This window comes from Ambystoma mexicanum, chromosome 9 (genome assembly GCF_040938575.1).
Source record: "Ambystoma mexicanum isolate Mex_15411 chromosome 9, UKY_AmexF1_1, whole genome shotgun sequence".
Taxonomy (NCBI): domain Eukaryota; kingdom Metazoa; phylum Chordata; class Amphibia; order Caudata; family Ambystomatidae; genus Ambystoma; species Ambystoma mexicanum.
This window is the reverse complement of record NC_090931.1, coordinates 1,261,034,090-1,261,050,839: the sequence shown is the minus strand read 5'-3', so window position 1 is coordinate 1,261,050,839 and position 16,750 is coordinate 1,261,034,090. Positions and strand designations below refer to the sequence as shown.

The following is a 16,750-nucleotide window of genomic DNA, read 5'->3' as shown; positions in this document are numbered from 1 at the left end:
GGAAGGGCATTCCATAGTATCGGTGCTATATGTGGGAAACCAATTCCTCCTGCTTTGGCTCTTTTGATGGGAGGGATGCGCAATTGGTTCACGTAGCAGGTTCTTTTTGGTCGTGAAGAAATGTCTCGAATAGGTAGGGCGGAACATCGACTATTAGGCACTTGTGTGTTAGTTAGTGTCTTGAAATTGATTCTTGCCTTTACTGGGAGCCAGCAGGTATCTCACCTCTCTTGAGTAATATGGTCCCTTTTCGGTATATTTAGGGCAGCTCTAAGGGCATTATTCTGTATAACTTGGAGTCTGTTTAGATTTTTTGTAGAGGTTCCTGCTAGGAGGACGTTACAATAATCTAGTTTGGCTCCAATGGAGGCCCTGGCTATGGAGAGTCGTTTCTACATGGAGAGGAAAGGTTTTACTGCGTTAATGAGTTTAGTGGTGTGTGCAGAGGTGGAAGCAATGGTGCTAACCTGTCACGTCATGGGTAGAGAATAATCGAGGTGGACACCTAGTGTCTTTACTGATGAAGAGACAGGGATGAGGGAGTTATCTATGGTGAAATTGCAGTATTTTTGATCCAATTTAGCAAGTGTTTCTTTAGGGCCAATAATGATAATCTCAGTTTTGTCTCCATTAAGACATAGCCCATTTGTTGCCATCCAGGCTTGGATGGTGCTGTAGATCAGATGGAGGGTTGCAGCGTCTTGGTGATAGGATCCTAACAGGGGCAAGAGAACCTGCATATCATTGGCATAGTTCGTGTATGCCATGACGAGGGAGTCCAATTTATCGAAGAGCGGCTTAGTAAAAAAGTTATAGAGAATCGGAGCTGTGCATGAGCCCTAAGGGACACCACAGTGTATGGTGGAGGGGGCCGCATTTACCAGGTTTGAGAAAACGTTCATAGCTCTTCCATTTAAGAAGGAGGTGATCCATGAGGAGGCCTCCTTGAAGAATTGTGTTGCATGAGTGAGATGTGAAGTGAGGATCTTGTGGTCCACAAGTTCGAAGGCTGCGAGAGGTTCAGAAGTAGGAGGAGAGCTGGCTTGTCTTTGTCCATTATTCTTGTTATTTCATTTTTAAGGTCTCAGAGGGCAGTTTCAGTCCCATGGCCTTTGCGGAACCCTGATTGCCTCTTGCTGAGGATGGAGTTGGATTCGAGGAATAGTTGAATTTGGTTGTGAGCCGCTTTGTCCAAGATTTTTAGGAGGAATGGTACAGTGGTGATGGGTCTGTAGTTGTTTGGCGAGATGGTGTCCAGGGTGGTTTTTTTTAATAGAGGGTGTACCCATGCTTCTTTGAGGCTGGAAGGGACGGACCATGTGGTGAATGAGGCATTGATAAATGCTGTTAGGAGGGATGCAAGGGAGTCAGCACATTCCTTTACAATGTTGGGAGGGCAAATGTCTCCTTTGCACATGGATGGTTTGAGATGTTTGAGGAGGTCGAGGACTTCTAGTTCCGTGATGTCATGGAAGGAGAAGAGCTGAGTAGCGGCATCGTGGTATGGGTAGCAGGGCTGGGAGGGCTGGTAGTGCTTGGGTAGGTTATTGGATTGCGCTTGAATTCTTTCTTGGAGTAGTTCTATTTTTTTTAGTAGGGCTGCTTGTATGCTGTAGCAGCCAGCTTCGTCTTTAATGATTTTGTGCGGGCTGGTGGAGGGGGTAATGAGGTCTCTGAAAATGGAGAACATTTCCTTAGGTTGAGAATTGGCCTTGGAGATACACGAGTTAAATGAGAGGGACTTCGCTTGAATGATTGCTTCTTTGTATTTTGCAGATATCCGTTTGAATTCATCTTTAGTGGAGTCGCTCGGCTTAGCTTGCCAGTTAGAGCATTACGTTTATTGGTGTGTAGGGCTTGTAGTTCATCTGAGAACCAGGCGTTGACGTGCATAGATTTTTTGATCCTTTTTTAATTCAATCGGTGCTATAGCTTCAATTGCTTTGGTAGTGCCACCAGCGTAAATCTTGGCAAGTGTGGTGGGGCCATTGGAGAATGGGGGTTTAAGTTCAGGGACTTCCAGAAAAGGCGAAGGTTGTCCTTGGTTTATTTTTTAGCTTCTTACCCGAGCTGAAGGAGCATAGGTGAGAGCTTTGGTGGGTGGGGCTGTAGGAATGGAGTATTGAATACAATTATGATCTGTCCAAGGAAAGGCCGTGATAGAGTTGATGGTGGTGGGGCAGTTGTGGTCCGCTACCCAGTCGAGTGTACAACCTTTGCAATGGTTGGACTAGTGACATTTTGTTGGAATCCCATTTTAAGTGTTTTGGTTAAAGCTGCTGCTGTTTAATCTCTGGGATCAAGGAGGCCTAGGTTGAGGTTGCCGAGTAGAATTGTTTTAATGGATTTTTTTAGGTTGTCTCCTATTAGGTGGAGAAGATGTCCTTGGAAGTCTAGGGCTGGGCCCGGAGGCCGATAAATGGTGTGTATATTTATAGTACAGTTTGGGGAGTGGGAGAGTTTGGTGGAGATTAAGTCGCATCGCCTTCCTAAGGGAGGATGCACTGTCTAATGGAGAGGGAGTCTTTTGTTATAAGAGCTACTCCACCTCCTTTCTGCAGCTGTCCGTCTTGTCGGATGATGGAGTAACCTGGTGGTGGGGCTAGTGAGATAGCGGGACCGGATGCTTCATGAAGCCATGTATCCGTGATGGCCAGTAGATCTAGGTTGTGGATGTTAAGGAGGTTGTGGATCGCCAGGGCGTGAGCGGGGAGGGAGCGTACATTGATAAGAGCACAACTGAGAGTGGGTGGGTGTGTGCTCTTCTTATGAATCAGAGTGGATTGTGAAGCTGTGAATTGAAGGACGGCAGTCCCAGGAATGGTGGATGTGTTGATTAGCTTAGTGGTTTGAGTTTTGCGTGTGTTTGCAGGAGTAGGGAGGGTGGTGGGAGTCGGTAGCGAAGGGATCTTACGTAATGTTACTGCAGAGAAGTCAGAGTTATGGGCTCTGGTGTACTTGGAGGTATAGGTGCTGTGTGAGCGACTGCCCAGGCTGAGATTCCTTATGGCAGTAGACTTGGGGAGGCTGTGGTGTTTTAGAGGTTTAGTGCGTGACCTAAGCCTAAAAAGTCTCGATGCTGTGTCTGCAAGGGCACAGGCTGTGTTAGAGACGTATCTAGAGGAGGCTATTTTTGCACAGAGGGCATAGTGAGGGTGGGGAAGGGTGGTGGTACCCTGATTCCATGGCTGAGTATTGGAGGTGGGAGTGGCGTTGGCGATCAGCACAATGGGAAGGGTGAGAATGAGGTGAGTAGTAATGGCCAGCACTACTGATAGTACCATGTGGAGGATGAGAGTAGATTGAGATATGTTCTGCAGCGTGTGCACAATGGATGCCAGTGGAGCAGTCCTAGAAGACATTAGTGGCAGAGGAGAGGCTGTGTGTTGGTCTGGGTGGGGAGGTGTCAATCGGCAGACAGAAGGTGATTTTGCTACGGGTGTAGAGATGACAGTGGAGTATATCGTTGATAAATGTAGCAAGTGGCGCGGATAAACACAATGGATGGCACAAGACCCGTGGTGCTGGGGGTGCCAGTTACTAAAGTAAACCAAGGGCTCTGGGCTAAGCAAATTGATGGATGAGGCAGGTGGCACTACAGTACGCAGTTGATATGAGATGCTGGGGGCAGTGGGCTACACATTAGATATAAAGTGCAGGAGGCACTACAGTATAGAATAGGCAGTGGACTACACATTTAGTATTTGGCTATGCATTCGAATATAAATTGCAGGAGGCACTATAGAATAACAATAGGCAGTGGGCTACACATTTAGTATTTGGTGCAGGTGGCACTACAGTGTGCAAATGAGCAATGGGCTACACATTAAATATAAAGTGCAGGCGGCACTACAGTATAAGAATAGGCAGTGGGCTACACATTTAATATTTGGCTACACAATCAAATATAAAGTGCAGGGGGCACTACAGTATAAGGATAGGCAGTGGGCTACACAATTGGTATATGGTTCAGAAGGCACTACAGTGCACAAATAAGCATGAAGATGGACCTATCACATGTATACCTTATGTAGAGACGGCATATAAGCAGTTTTGCTGATATTAAGGCAATGCAGACACGTTGTTGGTGACCCATAGGCAATCGTTTGTCAATAATGTTTGGGGACAAAGGGCATCACACACGTGGCAGAGTCAAGATACAAATGAGCAAAAGGGGGTCCTTAGGTTTGGCGGCCGTGTCAAGCGGGCAGCACCCTGGTAGTGAATGCCCAGGCGGCTCAAAGTGCGATATGCAGCAGTACGGAGGATGGATCACGCTGCGTGTTAGGGAGAATTCTCTGTAAGGCTAATTTCCCAAACCTAGTGAGTCCCCCAGCAGCTTTGCTGGATTTCTGGAGTTTGTTTTTTTCTCCTGCCAAGCGTGAGACTCTTTTTCTCCCACTCTTGGACATGATTTATGGTGTTCCTTTGACTGTTAATGTGTTTTATGGGCTATGGGGTCCTTTACTCCATAGGGTCTCACGTGTTTTTCTTCTATGTGTGTTACACAGCAGCCTCCGTGCAGTAACACAGGGGTGTCATAGTGACATCCCAACATAGACTCCATACCCTGGGACTGACTACTGTCTCCCAGGGCATGTAAAGTCACCATTGGCTTTACTAGTCCCAAATTATTAACAGAAACCAGTACAAACCATCATATTGTGGATGTACTGGTCAGGGCAATTCGATTGCCCCGGGGTCTGTTAGTCGAGGGGGCACGTCTCCGTCCCCCCTGATCGAGTTTTGGCTGGTGGCAGTGGATACTACTTTTTATATTCGACCGCAAATATATTCCTATGGGATTTTCCCATTGTTCGAGGCTACCAACTTTAATTATTTAATTCTCATAGCCTCGAACATACCGCCGGTTTATTTATTTAATATTAATTCGCCGGTTGGTATTTTTTGCCAGGACTCGATTCTAAAATGGCGTTCGTGTTCTCTTCTGTGACTCTAACCCAAGTAGAGCCCTTTTTTCCACTTTTTGGCGGGCTTCCTCACAGAAGCCTCCAAAAGTGGTGCCACTCTGTCTGGGTACCACAGAGCACCCTGGACCTTGGTAACTCAAGTCGCACTCTTGTGTGATTGGCCGGCTGGCCACCACTTAGCATGCTTGATTGACAGCTAGGCTGAGTGAATGGGGGTGTGCTGCATAAAAGCAGGCCTTTGTGGACTGGAACTTCAGAGTTCGCCACAGGACCTAACAATCCGAGGAGGGGAGAAGCTGAGCCGACCTGCAACGTCGACACCACCGGTGGAGCCCCGCTGAACCGTCTCACCACTTTTCCCGACGACAAAAGAGATCTCCAGTCCGGAGAGTCTTCTTCCTTTGAAGGTGTGACCCGAGGGCTGAGTAGGAGTTGGGAGCCCATGGGTGCAAATGGACAGCAGTAGCCAGATAGGAGGAGGATAAGCTGGAAAGGGGGTACTCACAGTAGTTGGGTGAAAGATGGAGGGTCAGCGTGTGGGCAGCGGACTGCCACAGACAGGCGCATACAGGCCCTTATCCACGTCCCTTGTAACACAGCCGGCTTCCGCTTAACGGTGAGGATGGTGGGCGGAAGTAGAGTGCTCTAGCCAATCCGGAGCTGGAGCTGAGATTTTTCTGTTCTTTTTCAGAATGCCTTCAAAGCACGGGTGTTGCGTGGCGCAGCCATTGACCACGTTGCTGGTAATGGATTCCAATGGCCTATGTATATACAGCAGCAGCTGTGGGCCCAGATAGCAGCAAGATCCTGCTAATCTAATGAAAGTGCACTTTGATGCAGTGCTCAGGAGATAATGGTGATATTTAAATATAATTCCGTTGCTCCTTGTCGGAGCATGCTGATCTCACCGTCGCAAGCATCAATGTCAGCAGTGCCTCTCATGCGGGTCGCGGGATGCACGAGGGGGGAGAGAAGGCCTCTGCCCTCTCCTCCCAGCAATTTAGTGATTGTGAGAGATCTAGGGCACAGACAGGCCCTTATAAAGTGCTGTGATGGGTTGGATAAATGGCAGCAAGTTGCTGACTGTTCTGTTCTGTTTAATTCTGGTGAGAATGGGGGATGCCACAGAGTTGGACTGTGTAAATTGTGGGCTATCCTTGATATTGAATACTAAGAGGTGATGATCTGTCCATGCACAAGGTTCATTAGACAGTATAGTAATCTCACAATTGAGGTCTGCCAACCAGTCTAAGGTTCTGCTTTTAGAGTGTGTTGGTGTATTAATCCTCTGGGTAAAGCCTAATTCTGTGATAGTGTTAGCCAATGCTGAGGCATGCTGATCATTTGGGTCATTGAGCCCAAGATTAAAGTCAACCAGTATTAACATTTCAGAGGTGGGTTGGTACCAGTTGCACGTAGTGTTAAAATATCCTCTTCAAAAGATGCAAGAGGGCCAGGTGGTCTGTATAATAGATGCATGGTTATGGTCCATGAGGCAGAAAGTGGCTGTTTAACAGTCAATGGTTCACCTGTTGAGAAAGGTGTATGTGTTGCAATTCGTAGGTCTAGATTCGGTCTAGCAATGAAAGCGATGCCACCACCTCTGGCTGTATCTCTGTCAACCCTCAAGATAGTGAAATTGTCTGGAATGGCAAGTGAAAGGGGTGGGTCCTGTTGATGCATGGAGCAAGGTCTCTGTGATAGCTAGAAAGTCTAGTTGATTGTCTGTGAAAAGGTCTGTGATGTCTAGCGCATGGGCAACCATGGATTTAGCATTGATAAGAGCACCTTTAATGTGGGTTGGCAAGGTTATCTGTTCAGACCTGTTGGCAATAGGGTTAGTTGTAGATTTGAAACTCTTCTTTGGCCGAATATGTCTTGAGGAATTGTCTTTAGGCCTAAGAGTGGAGATGAGACTTTTTAGACATCTAGATCCCAGCCTGTAGTTTCTGATATTAGTAGGGTAAGGTTGGTTTGGAGTGGGTATGGTGGCACATTTTTGGATTCATTACTCAGGAGGTAAGGTTCATGTAGAAGCCAAGTTAGCCATGTCAGGGCAATTAAGGTTATAAGCTGCCAGGTTAGATGGATACAAAGAAGTGGGCCTTTTTATCGATATGCCCTGTGGCAATATCCTTAAAAGATGACTGATGAGGGTACCTGTGGGATGGGCAATATTGAACTTAATGCCATATTCTGAAGTCCTAGAAATCTCCAATGTAAGGGATTTTCTCATGGGACCAATAGTATATTTACTGGAAGTTAATGATTGTAAACAGCCTTAGGGTTAACAGTGTCTGAGACTAGAGCCTGTGTGCTATTAACAGGCAGTAATACCAGTAGGTAAGCAAGTAAAGAGCTAAAGGTGTGCATAGTTAGGCTATCAAAATGGGCAAGTGCACACAGGCAGTTACAAATCAGATCCTGATCATATATACATAGTACATAGGTAGATAAACCGTCGTAAGTAGATACCGTAAGGTCACTGTGCATTACTGTCTTAGGTGCACAGGCAGTTTAGTATCACAATATACGGTGCCCACACATCACACTATATAGTTACAGAGGTGATGCAGAGAAGTACAGTGTTAGGTGTACAGGGCTAATACCAAAAAAGGGTGCAATACTGAAAGCAGAGGAACTTAAGTGTATCACGCTATATGGTCGAGCTAGGGCACAGTATAGTACATTGTTAGGTACAGGCAAGCAGTGAAGACATTATATGGCTATCAAGATACAGGGCTCAGCCACGCACACTATAGTTGCAGTGCAACACGATAGTATAGTCTTAGGTGCACACAGGTAGTAACAGGAAGCGCAGTAGCCCACACAATGAGCATACATGTAACCCGCTATGTAGTTGTACAAGAGCTCAGAGCAGTACAATGTTAAGAACACTCTGGCATTTTAAGCATTATGTAGTAATCCATGTATCACCGATTATACATACTATTAACAAGGGCCATTGTAGGCAATTGGCTTAGTAGACGAAATTATGAGTGAGCCAGTGTTTGTGTACAGCGGAGGTGATAAAGTAACAAGCAGTTAGCTCACTTACATAAGGTGCCGTAAATTTGCAAAGTTGGCCGATCTATCGTACGCGCCATAGCACGTGCATGGTGAGCATGCATGTGCGTTGGTAGGTTTTGAACATAATTAACTTGTCTGCCGACGGCCACAGTAGGCTTACCGAATAAGGATGGCCAAATAATGTATGCAATGAGTGGCAATAACATGCAGTAGAATATTCTTACCGCTGCTGCTGGAAATCCGTGCGTCAACAAGGTCTAGAATGTGGCTGACTGCTAAGGACGGCAGTGGATCAGTGCAAGCTAGGGCTAAGCCTTACGCTGCTCCTTTTGTTACATCTGTGGTAATGAGTGAAATGTTGGGTATAATAACATGCCACTCGCTCTATCGGCCTGGACAGGCACAGACAGGAAAGGGCCTTGAGCCCTTGGGCCTTTGGCGAGGGGGGCCAGCTTCTACAGCACGTCTCGACACATTGGCGTCTTTAGCTTTCCCCTCAGAAGAGCGGGTGCTGACCATCCTTGGGGAAGGTTCTTCGTGTGTCCACCATCAGATTAGCAACTATCCTGGTCATCATGTCGCTGCTGGCCATGATGTCTTCCTGCATACATCTGATCCCATTCTACAGGCTGCAGATGAGGCCACTCCAGAAGTTTCTGGACTGCAGGTGGCACCAGGCACGGGCAATTGGTCAAACAAGTTGAAGCTCTACCTGGAATTCCGGTAAGCCATCCAATGGTGGGGGGTGCACTCTCACCTTACGCAGTGTTCCCCATTCCAGACCCCCCTTGCTGGATGGATGGGGGGCTCACACCAGGCAGTCCCACGCCGGAGGCCTTTGGATTGCGGGAGAAGAGGATCTGCACATCAATGTGCTGGAGCTTTGGGCCGTGTTCTGGTTCCTCAAGTTGTTTGTGCCGCTGATGAAAGATCGAGTGGTGAGGATTTTCACAGACACCACCATGATGTTCTACATCATGAAGCGGGGGGTGGGGGGGCCCGATCCCCTGCTCTGTCGTTGGAGGCACAAACCCTGTGGCACTGGGCGATCCTTCAGAACATGTTCCTCGTACCCTTTCACTTAGCAGGTATAAAGAACACCATGACGGATGCCGTCAGCAGGGAGCTTCGGTCCGATCACGAATGGGTGTTGCAGCGTTAACCCATCTGTTCCTCCAATGGGGTTGTCCGGAGGTAGATCTATTTTCACAGCAGCAAACTCCAAATACAAGCAGTTTGTCAGCAGGTTTCCTCAACTGGGGACCTTGGGGGACACATTCTCACTCAGGTGGGAGGGTCAATTCCTGTACGCTTTTCCTCTGATCCCACTCCTGCTATGAGTCATCAACACTTTAAAGCTATGCCGCTCTAAGATGATACTCATCGCCCCAGCATGGCCCCCCCAGATATGGTACCCGGACCTGCTCTGCCTATCAGCCCATCAGGCTGCCTCCTTTTCCCGACCTGCTCTCCACAGAAAGCAGAACCATCCTACATCACAATCCAGCATCAATGAAACACCCAGCCTGGATCCTGCAGCCTGAGACTTTGGCCACTACAACCTTCCGGTGGAATGTGAAGCTGTTCTTGCCAAGGCCAGAGCGCCCTCTACTCTATCGTGCTGCAGTCACAAATGGAAACAGCATGGGAGTTCAATGTTGTCCTCACAAAACTCATGGGACCTCCATTTGAGCCTTTACATCGTACTCCTCTCATGTTTCTTTCATGGAAGGCTGCGGTTCCTAGTAGTGGTAACTCCGACCAGCAGATCAGGGAAATTCAGGCTCTTTCCTGTAAAGTCCCTTACTTATCTTTGCAACCTACTAGGATGGTGTGCTGCACTCACCCCGCCTTCATCACGAAAGTTCCATCTGAGTTCCACCTCAACAAACCTTTAGTACTTCCAGTCTTCTTCTCGAATCCCGTGTCGGCTGCTGAATGGTCACTGCATACGCTGGCAGTTGCTTGTGCCTTGAAGTTCTATGTGGCCTGCTGAAAAGATTTCCCGAAGACTTCTCAGCTTTTTGTGAACTTTGGACCTGTGAATCAGGGGAAGGCCCTGTCCAAGGCCTCCCTATCCAGGTGGCTCTCTGGCTGCATCATGCACTGTCATCGTCTGGCCGACATACCCCTTCCAGGCGGACCGAGAGCCCACTCCACCAGAGCCATCGCTACTATGATGGAGTTTCTCTCTGGGCTTCCCCTACAGGACATTTGCAGGGCTGCCGCGTGGAGGTCGACGCACACCGTCACAAAATTCTACTGTTTCAACAGGGATTCCAGGGAGGAGTCAGCTGAGCGGTGCTGCGCAACCTGTTTGCTTGGTGTGAGTCGGTTACAGGGGTACGTGTCGTACTTCTGTTGAGCCTTGCCACCTCCCCCTCCCCCGGTTGTGTATATGTTACTGCTGTATAATCGTATTCATGAGCATGTGAATCCATGCCTGACCCCATGCTTGAGAAGGAACAAGTTACTTACCTGTAACTGTTGTTCTCCAGCATGGGTCTAGCATGGATTCACATTCAAACCCTCCCTCCGTCCCCGGTGTGGCTCTTCTGGGTTCATACTCGCACCTCACGTGCTTCTAATCTGAAGCTGGCTGCCGGTGGCGGGACTCAGTGAGAGGACCGTCATTGGATGGGTGCAGTATGACCCAGTCTTCAGTGATTGGATATCAGGCGAAAGAAGGAATTAAAGCTTTTAAAGCAATACTGCTTTTCTTTTCTTACAGAGAATTATCGGCCTTACGAGGGGGAATATTCATGAGCCTATGAATCCATGCCAGACCCATGCTGAAGAACTAAAGTTACAGGTAAGAAGTAACTTGTCCCTTAGGTCACTGAGCTGGTTTCGAAAAAGACATAACATCTTTCCTAAAAATCGGGAAAAGCAATTTTTTATCAAACGGATGACTAGAAAATTTTAAAAGGGTATTAAGATAAAAAGCTGCTGACAGTTTGTCCATTTGTCAAAAGTAAGACAGGTACACTTGGGGGATTCTGCGGAGCGGCAACAGCGATGGCGGCTTGAGAGAGTGCTCCAGCCCTGGCAAGATCCTTATTGTAATATAATCCTGCCTGGTGCTGCCTTAGAGGAGATGGAAAGTGGGGAATTGTGGCGTAAACGGTGCTACTTACTGAGGCCGCTCCCCGGTACACACCAATCGCAGACAGCACTGCAATTCATTGTTTGATGGGTGGCAGCGAGGTGAAACTGCTGTGCCTGTGACAACATCAAGTGGGAACTGTGAAAGATCACACTGTGGGCCACGGCAGAGAGCGGCCTGCAAGGGGGAGGAGCTAAGAGGGTGGCAGATGGAGCGTTTCGCTCCCTGCAGCTGGACTGTGTTGGTAGCCCTCAATTGTGGGTATCCTTATCCTGGTGTCGGTGCCAGCCTGCTTGGAGCCTGCGCGGGGTGGGGGGCACGTGGCACAGGGCTGACATTGATGCCCACACAGCTAAGGGGATAGACTGCAGAGGAGTGCAGAAGACGGTAGGCCCAAGGGACCCCCCCCCCCTTGCTGTAAGACGTGCTGCTGCCTGGTGCTCACAGTTTCGCGGAGGGGGCAGGCCCCCCAGGCAGCAGGGAGTGCGGCTGTAGTGCTAGGACCTTTTGGAGTTTGTGAGGTGCCTGCCGCCCCTATGACATACCTGAGGAGGGGAGGCATGGTGCTGCAGTGCTGAAGGGTGATGGGGAATTCACTTTATAACTGAGGCTCTTGACTGACCCATGATAGATCCCAGGTGGTGTGCAGTTTTGGTACCAGGCCAGATCACCCTGTAAGTAGTGATCTGCTGTGTTGGAGCCAGCGACTGGCTGGAGAGGCTAGTGAATGTACATCATTAGGTGCACTATGAGAGCAATCGGGGACTAACATTGGGAAAATCCTTGGGGGGGGTGGGGAGACACAGAGGACGGCTCCCGTGCAGTGCTTCCCTCCTGGTACTGAACCTCCTTTGGCTGGTTTGTAGGATTGGCTGGTCCAGTTGATCTTGAGCGGACTTGGGGAGTGCCTAGTTGGAATTATTGGGACTGGAGCCACTGAGCTCCTGGTGTGCACATTTGCACTGCTTGGCTTGTGAAACGGACGTGGCTGAGTTGCCTGGGGCTGGCTAGTGATTGGGTTCTATCCTGTTGGGACTGCACTGGTGGCTGGCCACCGGGACACCACTGGGGTACGGCCTAGGAGTATGCAGTTTTGGGGCGCACTGACTGAGGAGTGGGACGGTCTCCTCTCGAGAGTCAGCATGACGAAGGGTGCAGGGAAAAAGCAAAGCACAATGGACTCCTATACGAACACCCCTGCAAGGGCACTTAGGGCGCAGGAATCTGAGAACGAGAGCAGACCAACTCATGGTGGCTATGCAAAATGGCTTCATGTCTGTAAATGTCAAACTGGACGACATTGTGGCGAACATCGGCTCCCTCAGATCGAAATTGGAGAAGGAAAGTGTCATATAACAGAGGCTGAGAACAGAATTGGTGAAGTGGGGGACAAGGTCTGGGGCAGCATGATTGGACTATCAACTGAATGAGGGTGGAACTGGCCACATTCCGAGTTAAATGCAACGACCTCAAGTCATGCTCACGGCGCAATAATATACGTATAGTTGTGGTACCAGACAGGTACACTTTCAGGATGTGAACATGATTCATTTTGTTTTAGTTCTCTCCCCTCTTTTGTGTTCTTTTTTCTTTTTAAAATAACAATTGCTCCGTAATGATAATAATTAACATGGGGATTGTTCTTCAATTTTTTTGGTCATGTTGCCATTTACCAGGTGATGGCTATTAAGCAACTCAGCAGAACATTATCGACCCCAGAAGGATGAAATGCTGAGTGCGCTCATCAGGGACATAAAGCTATTTTTGCAGGACATGCATTAACCCAGTGCACTATTTGTATACTTTACTGCCATATAATAAAGAAAATGTGTATGTATGTTTTTCTACTACAAGCATCAACAATTCATCCTCAGACTACATTTTCTATAACCCCTAATTAGGCACATATACAACTTTAGATCTGCTTAATCTGTTTTAAACGAAGCATGCACTTTACCTACCTTTTTAGTCTTCTTAAATCAGTGGTCTCATTTCACGATCCATTTAATTTCAGAATCTGTACTATAGCAGACAGCCTTCTGCCTGATGGTGTGCAGGTTCAGCAGTGTTTTGAAGATATTCAGTCATTTTTTCTTACTAATTACTTCTTGGAAATGTATGGTGAGCATTATTTCTTTCAATTGCAATCCACTATGGAGTCACCGAATCCTAAGTATTGATTATGTTTAACAGTTTACTGACCTATAGAAGTAATCATCTGGAAACTGGTTTTGCCATTATTTTCAAAGCTATTCTCATTGTGCTTTGCTAAGCAATTAGGTAATTCATTATTGTGGTGTTTCCATTTAGCATTCTACAGAACCTAAGAGCACTGGTTGCAATGAATGAAAATCTAAAAAGTCAAGAGCAAGAATTCCGATCCCACTGTAGGGTAAGTATCCCATAGGGTCATGGGTGCACTCACTCTGTGTATTTTAAGATTCTCCATGTGGTAGATGTTTACCACTGGGAGCCTATTAGTGCTTTCGAGGGGATTGGGTCCTCCGACGTATTCCATATCTATGACAGGTAATGTCCACAGCTGTGCTGCTTCGGAAAATCTTTAGCGTCTGCATCCTGCGTCGATGACGTCGATGCGCCGTTCCCGAGGACCTCCTCCGACAGTAGGACGCACGATGCCCATAGCCTCAGTTATAGTTCCGTTTTTTCCGACAACGTGTTCGCTTCGTGAATCTCGGTACGCCTTGACTCGTTGGAGTTGCTGTTTTCTATTCTCGGTTCGTTGAACCTGTTCGGTTTGGTGTGAAGACCTGTTCGTGGCAATGTCTTTCTCATCTTCGACCCCGCGTCCGGGCTTCAAGATCTGCGGGGACTGTGGGTCCAAGATGTCGGTCACGGACTCGCACGACGCCTGCCTCTGGTGCCTCGGGGAGGCCCACGATACGGACGACTGTGTCGACTGCCAGTCGCTCACTGCAAAGGCCTTGCGGGAACGCAAGAAGAAGCTGTTGGTAGGCTGGGTGTCTAAGCCCTGAAAGTCGAGGTCTGCGGGGCTTTCGACGGATGTCTCGAGGGGTGACTCTCCGTGTCATCGTCGGAAGTCCGGTGGGTCTCCTTCGAGGAGTCGGTCTCGCCACTCCTCTGCCTCTTTGAGGCATTCCAGAAAGCGCCGGCATTGGTCGCCTTCCCCGTCCTCTTCCGAGGACTCCGCCCGTCGGCGGGTCGCTTATCCCTCCATGCAAGCGACACCGGAGGAATTGGCTTCCTTCGGGAAACAGATGCTAGCGATTCTGGAATCGCAGGGCACCGGTCCGTCCGTGTCTCCGAGTGGGGTCGGTCGGCACCGGTCGAGAGACACCGCCTGTACGCCTTCGGGCTCGGGTGGTCGGCACGGCTCGCGGGAGAGGTCCCGCTCGGACAAGGGTAGCCGTTCTTGCCATGCCCGTTCCAGGTCCCGGTCCTCGACGCGCTCGAGACCGCGTGATCCTGTGCCGTCTTCGAAGAAGACATCGACGCCTGTGGCGCCGAGGTCGTCGACGATTTCTCTCGCGGCTCTGCCTCTGAGGGGTTCATCGACGCCGTCGGCACCCAGGTTGTCGAGAGACACGCTCGGAGCTCCGGCTTCGAGGACTGTGTCGATGCCGCCGATGCTGGCGGCGCTGCAGCTGACGCCGATTCGCTCGACGTCGACGCTTTTCTGCCGGTGCCGACTCGTTCGGCGCCCTCAACGCCTTTCGAGGCAGTGGTGTCGGAGGGGCCCCGTGGCACGGGGTTTGCCCCTAGAAAGGCTATGGCTAAGGTCTGGCACTGCTTTGGTCCGCAGAGGTCTTCCTCTCCCCGCCTAGAGTACATTTCAGAGGGTGATGAAGGCTCTGATGGCGGCCTGGTTCCGGTTCCGGTTCCAGATGACCTTATCTCGGGCCATAGCCAGTTTGATGACCTGAGACAGTCGCTGCATGATGCCAGTGGACTGGACACCTCTCCGGAGGTGGAGTTTTGTCGGCCGAAGCCTGGCACTCATGCCGGTTCTTATCGGCGCCTTATGTCTCGGGTTACCGAGTACTTGGGTTGGTCAGCTCCCCCAGGGGAGTTCGTTCAGGATGATCTCACGGACATCCTTGATCTCGGTCCACCCACTGACCCAGTTTTGCCTTTTCATATAGCTCTGCAGAGAAGGGTGGCGGCGGCGGCTTGGACTGCTCCGGAGAGTCTCTCTTGTTTCACACACACTCTGTGGAACTGTGTTGCATTAGCGGCTGATCATATTCCCGAAGGGGACGAACAGGATGGTTTCCTTGCTATGGTTCAGGATGGCAAGGATGCTATGTGTGAGGCCGTTCAGTCGGGTTTGGACTTGGCGGATTGTGTCAGCCGGTCCATGGCGGCGAGCACCGTAATGCGCAGGTTTGTGTGGTTGCGGAAGTCTGGGTTCGCTCCTGATGTGCAGTCCCGGCTCCTCAACATGCCTTTTGACGGTGAACACCTTTTTGGCAGCAAGGCTGACGAGAGCCGTGAGAGGTTGCAGACCTCCAAAGCTGCAGCGAAATCGTTGGGCGCTGCAGTTCGCCAACCTCCGCCTTTTCGTCCTAGGGGACAGCAATGGAGGGGAGGTTCCTTTCGCTATTACTCGTCCTTCAGTAAAGCGAGAGGAGCTAGCAGTCAAAAGAGGCCATCGTAAGAGTGCCAGAGGTGGAAGCAAAGGTACTCGAGGTGCCAAGGCCGCTCGGGCAGTTGCCTCTTTGCCCTCAGGCAACGCCGGTGCCGCTACCACTCAGTCATGAGGCCAGGTCCCATGGTTCGCCGGTTGGGGGAAGGCTGGCGCAGCATCTTGTAGAGTGGCAAGCCATTACTTCGGATGTGTGGGTTCTGGAGATCATAACCCACGGCTACTGTCTTCCTTTTCGGCAGAGGCCTCACGACAATCCACCAGGGAACCTCTCTTTGAAGAGTCTGGATCCGCTCCTTGCGCAGGAAATTCAAGCCCTGCTGGAGAAAGGCGCCATAGAACTGGTGCCTGTAGCGGAGAGGAACAAGGGATGGTATTCCCCTTATTTTTTGATTTCAAAGAAAGACGGGGGATTGAGACCCATCATGGACTTGCGCAGTTTGAACAAACTCCTCGGGAAGGACAAGTTCAAGATGGTGACTCTTTCTCAAGTCCTCCAGGCCCTTCAACTTCAGGACTGGTTGGTGTCTCTCGACCTCAAGGATGCTTACTTCCATGTTCCGATCCATCCCAAGCACAAGAAGTACCTGAGGTTCGCGTTTGGCGACTCGCACTTTCAGTTTCAGGTCCTGCCGTTCGGATTGACCTCCGCCCCGAGGGTTTTCACCAAGCTCATGGTGGTGGTGGCAGCGCATCTCAGGAAAGGGGGGGATTCACGTCTACCCCTACCTGGACGATTCGTTGATCAGGGGGAGCTCTCCCGAGCAAGTCCTAGATCATCTGTCCGTCACCTGCCACTCCCTTCACAGGCTGGGCTTCTCCCTCAATTTAAAGAAGTCCCATTTGACACCAACGCAGCAGCTCCAGTAAATCGGAGCAGTGCTCGACACGTCCCTGGGGCAGTGTTTTCCTCCTCAGGTGAGGGCTCTTCACATTCAGCAGATGGTGCACAAGTTTCAGTTTGCCCAGAATCTCCCAGCGTCCGAGTTCTTGAGACTGCTCGGCCTCATGGCATCCTGCATTCTTCTGGTGCCAGAGGCTCGTCTGCGGATGAGA

At 49.7% G+C, this 16,750-nt stretch overlaps 1 protein-coding gene across 2 annotated transcripts in view; it reads left to right on the top strand.

The window, feature by feature from the left end:
- Positions 1-16,750, top strand: part of CCDC93 (coiled-coil domain containing 93) — a 2,015,088-nt gene that overhangs the window by 1,165,123 nt on the left and 833,215 nt on the right. For both annotated transcript variants that reach the window (XM_069616593.1, XM_069616592.1), the window contains one exon: positions 13,378-13,459. In XM_069616593.1, the coding sequence (XP_069472694.1) occupies positions 13,378-13,459 (82 nt within the window). The remainder of the gene's footprint in view (positions 1-13,377; positions 13,460-16,750) is intronic.